Below are 5,074 nucleotides of genomic sequence, written 5' to 3' on the forward strand. Positions count from 1 at the left end.
GGATGTTTTCTCTGCCACGTGGGATGCTGGGATGAGTCTCACACCCGTTCCCTTTGCAGGCTGCAGCAGCTGGATGACGAGAACAGCGAGCTGAGGTCCTGTGTCCCCTGTCTGAGAGCCAACATCGAGAGGCTTGAGGAGGTGAGGCCAGGGGCTGCCTGGTTTTGGGATGAAATTCTGGCTTCGGGATGAATTTCCATGACCATGAGTTCCATTTAATGTGACAAACCAGTTGCTTCCACTTCCCAGGCGCTGCAGACCCCACTTTGGACAGCACTATCCCACAGTTATCCTTGCAGTTCCCCACTGTTCAGCCCGGAAGCTGGGAATAAAACCCTGATAAATCTCCCTGTGGCAGTGGCTGCTCGGGAGGGGACTCGTGCCCTCTTGTGGAAGCTCGTCCCCATCCCTGTCCCCATCCCTGGGGCCAGTCCAGTGCAGGGGAGGAGGAGAAGGACCAGGGATGCTCCATCCCCGTGTCCTGAGGTTTGCAAGTTGAGTTTTCAAAGATCCGTGTCACCTCCCAGCCCCTGTCCCTGTCACTCTGCTCAGGATCCAAGGCCGTGCAGGGCTGGAGGCTTCCCAAGGCTCCTTGGCATGGGCAAGAGCCTCATCTTTAGAGATGGTGTGGGTTACAGGTGGGACACCTGGAACGGGGGCTGCATTTTGTCTCTGCCAAGCTTGGGGCAGAGTTAAGGTTAAAACTGAAGTGAAATCAAACCTCCTCAGCCAGCTGAAGGGCCTGAGGTATTTTATCCATGTTTAATCCCACGGGAGAGCGCTGTAGATCCATCTCTCCTGATGTCTTCATCTGCCAGGACCTTGTAAGCACAGCTGAGGCTGGGGGCAGGAAAGCCCTGGTGGCTCTGAGGATAAATTCCCTGCCGTGGTGTGTTCAGCCATGAGAGGCTGGGTTTGATCCATGCAGAGCCCTTCTCCTCTTCCCCACAGTTAATGGGATGAAGGAGGAGCAGGAGGGGCAGTCACTGCCCCTGCCTGCCCAGGAGAAGCCTGGCTGGTGAGCTGCTCTCTTGTCCAGTGCCCAAAAATCAGGATTTTGTTGTCGGTGTTGCCTTTCCTGCTGGTGTGGTGCCTTTGGTGCTGCTCCACGGAGCAGGACACCCCCGAGCCAGCAGCTGGAGCTCCCCACGGAGCTGCCCCTCAGCCCTGTGTGCCATGGGCCATCCATCACCAGCACTGGAGGGGGTCCTGTGGCATTTGGGGAGTTCTGAAAGCCAAAACCTTTCCCATGGGACTGGAAGCTGTGAGCCCGGGGAGGGGCTGAGCTGGTCACAGGCAGAAGGTGCTGCTCTAGGGCCTGTTGGCCTCTTCACCTGCATCCCAAACGTTCAGCTGAGGCTTTGGGGATGAGAGGGGAACAGAGCTGGGCTGTGTGTTTGACATCCTGGCTTGAACTGGTCTGTTCCTTCTTGGATCAGCCCTCAATTCAAACCTTTCATATCTGAAACCACGAGGGAAGTAAAGATCTCGGATTCAGGACTTTGCTGAAATCCGGACACAAGGAGCCTTATGATTTAATGTCTCTTCTTGGCCCAGAGCCCCCGTGTCAGCCCCAGTCCCTCCCAGCCCATCCCACAGCAGCATCGTGCTTCCCAGAAAACGGCACAAGCGTGGATATCCACATGGATTTACTCTGGAGCCATCCCTCAGCGCTGCTTTGGTGTGTGGCTGCCAAAGCCTCGGGCCCTGGTGCCCTGAGCAGATGAAACCCCAGCAGGCAGAGCATTCCTGTGCCTCAGGAGAGGAGCATTCCCTGCAGAGCAAGCGGGAATGGCCCCGGCAGCGCTGAGCCGGGCCAGGCCCCCTCACTGGGGCTTCCCATGTCCTTACAGGAGAAGCAGAAGCTGCTGGATGAGATCGAGGACCTCACTGTGCAGCTCACTGAGGAGCAGGAGAAAAAGAGGAAGATGGGGGACAAGCTGAGTCAGGAGAGGCACCAGTTCCAGAAGGAGAAGGAGTCGACGCAGGAGGTGAGCGGAGTCTGGGCCTGCCACAGCCCTGTCCCCAAAATGTGGGAGCCTGGCCTTGGCAGCCTCTCCAGAAATGGGAGTGACCTCAGGAATGGGTGTGACTGGAGCAGTTGGTGCCTCCTGGGCAGAGGAAGGGGGTTCAGCATCTGAGCTGCAGCACCTCAGTCACTTCTGCTGCTCTGAAATTCATCCAGCGTTGTCCCTGCAAGGGCTCTGTGCCACCCTGGCCCCTGCCCTTCCTGCCTGGAAGGAGCAGTGCCAGAGGCACCTGGAGCCAGCGGGCAGGAGGACAGGGGGTGAGATCTGAGTGCTTGGGAGCAGGATCTCCCAGGCCTCCCATCACCTGTGCTTGCTGATTCCAGCTGGAGGCCCAAGCAGGGCTGGCTGGGGTGGCAGAAAGGAGCTCTGAGCCCAGAGGGGAATTTGGTGTCACTGTGGTGTCACTGAGGGCTCTGGGCGAGGTGGGGACCCAGGGAGCTGCCTGAGGAGGGACCCACATTGCTGAGGGGTCTGTGCTGCTGCAGACCCAAAGCCAGCATCTTTGGCCCTCCAGCAAGGTCCTTCCAGGGCTGTGCTCATGGATTTTAGAGCTCCTCATCTCCTGCTTGCCGGAGGTGTGAGGGACGAAGGGGAAACCAAGTGTCCCCAGAAAGGAATTTAATCATGGAATGGGTTGGGTTGGAAGGGACCTCAAAGCCCATCTCCTTCCACCCCCTGCCCTGTGCAGAGACACCTTCCACTGTCCCAGGTTGCTCCAAGCCCCATCCAACCTGGCCTTGGACACGTCCAAGGGATCCAGGGGCAGCCACAGCTTCTCTGGGCAGCAATCCTGCTGCAGCAATCCTTGGAGCTGCTCCCACACCAGCCACATCCAGAGGGTGCTGCCGGATCTCCGGGGTCTGTGGCACTGAGTTGTCCCCTTGCCTTGCTCTGCAGCTCATCGAGGACCTCAGGAAGCAGCTGGAGCACCTGCAGCTGTTCAAGCTGGAGGCGGAGCAGCGCCGGGGCCGGAGCAGCAGCATGGGGCTGCAGGAATACAACAGCAGGACACGGGAGACGGAGCTGGAGCAGGAGATCAAGCAGCTCAAGCAGGTAGGGAGAGCTGGGCTGGCAGGAAAGCGATTCCCTGACACCAAGGGAGGACCAGCAAGGTGCAGGGGTTCTGTCCCAAGGGATGGAGTGGATCCAGGAGTCTTGTCCTGGGAGAGGAAGGCTGGTGCTTTCTCAGGGACAGCAGGAGCCTTTCTCTCTGCTGTGTTCCCTGGATCTCCCCAGGTTATCTCATGCTTCCAGAGGTTCTCCAGGCTCTGCTGAGATGGAGTCAGCAGCCCATGTGCTGTTCCCAGCACTGTGGGAGCTGTGTTAGGGTGAAAGCCCCTGCCTTTCCCCAGCTGGATCAGCTCTGAGAGCACCAGGGGCTCCAGCAGCATGTGGTTTGTGTGTGTGAACAGGATAACAGGAACCTGAAGGAGCAGAACGATGAACTGAACGGGCAGATCATCAACCTGAGCATCCAGGGAGCCAAGAACCTGTTCTCAGCCTCCTTCTCTGAGTCCCTGGCAGCAGAGATCAGCTCTGTCTCCAGAGATGAGGTACGTGCCATGAGGAGCTGCTGGCTCAGGCTGCACCTTCCTGGGTGCCTCCACCTGGGATGGCCTGGAAGGGGCTGATGTGCCCTGTCTGTGGCCCAGCCCATTCCCAAAATTCCCCTGAAAGCTGGCAAGAGCAAAGAAATCCCCACACAATTATCTGTAGAGCTCGCAGGGCTGACCCTGCCTGCCAGCCCTTCTTCCTGGGAACAGGGCAGCTGCTCCCTGCCCGTCTGCTGATTCTGGCAGCTCTGCTTTGCCTGCCCTGGGACAGCCTTCCCCTTCCCAGCACACTGCAGCCACCACAGGCTGTGTCCATCTGGCCAGAGCTGTCTTAAAATGCCTGGGAGCCAGGACATTCCCCCTGGAGATCTCCACTTCCCTGAACGCCAACCACGGGTGGCTGAGCCTGTGCACAAGAACTGGAATTAAATCTTTAACACCCCAGCAAGTGGGAAAACACACCTGCAAATTTTGGGGATCCAGTGGAGATGAGATGCTCTCTGCTCTCTCCATCAGGCTGAGAGGTTGAGGAAGGACAGAAGTGAGCAGAACCAGTTTTCCCTGGCCACTTAAACAGGGTCAGGAATATCCCACTCCAGGGAGACACCCATGGAGGCACAGAGCCACGGGAAGCCCTCGGCAGGGTCAGGCGGTGACCTCTCCCTCCCTTTCCTCCCTCTCCTGCAGCTCATGGAAGCAATCCAGAAGCAGGAGGAGATCAACTTCCGCCTGCAGGATTACATCGACCGGATCATCGTGGCCATCATGGAGACCAATCCCTCCATCCTGGAAGTCAAGTAAGGGCGGCCGGGAGCCGCCGGCTGCGCTCGTCGGGTGGATTTGGTGCTCTGAGAGGATGAAGAGGGACTCCAAACGTCTTTGCTCTTGATGAAGGCACAAGGAAGCCTCAGGTCGGGGGTGACTGAGCCACAGACCAGGGAAAAGGAAAACCAGCAGCCAGGCTTTGCTGTCTGACTCCGTTACGTTGAAGCCCTTCTGGCTGTGGAGGGTGAAAGGGAACGTGGAGAAGGAGCTCAGGCAGCGGACGCTGGGGGAAGTGCCTGTGACGCTGGGGACTGTCCCGACAGGCGAGGCCCATCCCAGGGCTGCTCCGAACCGCGGGAGGACGGGATGGAGATGGAAGCGGCGGCGCTGCCTTTGCCCTGCTGCCCTGCCCAGCCCGAGCGTCTGCTGTGCCAAAGTGTCCCTGACACACTTGCTGGGCAGAGCTGGGAACGAGGGGAGCGCGTCCCGGACTCGCACAGGGTTGGGGTTTGGTTTTGGTTTGGGGTTTTGGTTTTTTTTTTTTAATTAACTTAATGCAAATGTCCTCATCCCGCTGGCTCAGCCCATCCTGGCCCCATCCTCCTGCTGGGGCCGGCTGCGTGCAGAGCCCTCAGGGGCTGCAGGGGCAGCCCGGGGGCGTTGGGGACAGGGCGTGAGCGCAGTTGGTCACCTGCCTCCTTATTTATTTCTGCTGCACTGTCAGCA

At 58.7% G+C, this 5,074-nt stretch overlaps 1 protein-coding gene across 1 annotated transcript in view; it reads left to right on the forward strand.

Moving 5' to 3' along the window:
• RAB11FIP3 (RAB11 family interacting protein 3) overlaps positions 1-5,068 on the forward strand; it is a 74,886-nt gene extending 69,818 nt beyond the window's left edge. The window contains exons 12-16 of the mRNA XM_017741234.1: positions 60-141; positions 1,854-1,991; positions 2,928-3,083; positions 3,443-3,583; positions 4,271-5,068. Of these exons, the coding sequence (XP_017596723.1) occupies positions 60-141; positions 1,854-1,991; positions 2,928-3,083; positions 3,443-3,583; positions 4,271-4,384 (631 nt within the window). The 3' untranslated portion in view covers positions 4,385-5,068. The remainder of the gene's footprint in view (positions 1-59; positions 142-1,853; positions 1,992-2,927; positions 3,084-3,442; positions 3,584-4,270) is intronic.
• Positions 5,069-5,074: the final 6 nt, after the last annotated feature.

Source organism: Corvus brachyrhynchos, unplaced genomic scaffold, assembly GCF_000691975.1.
Source record: "Corvus brachyrhynchos isolate BGI_N302 unplaced genomic scaffold, ASM69197v1 scaffold58, whole genome shotgun sequence".
In the NCBI taxonomy this organism is placed as follows: Eukaryota; Metazoa; Chordata; class Aves; order Passeriformes; family Corvidae; genus Corvus; species Corvus brachyrhynchos.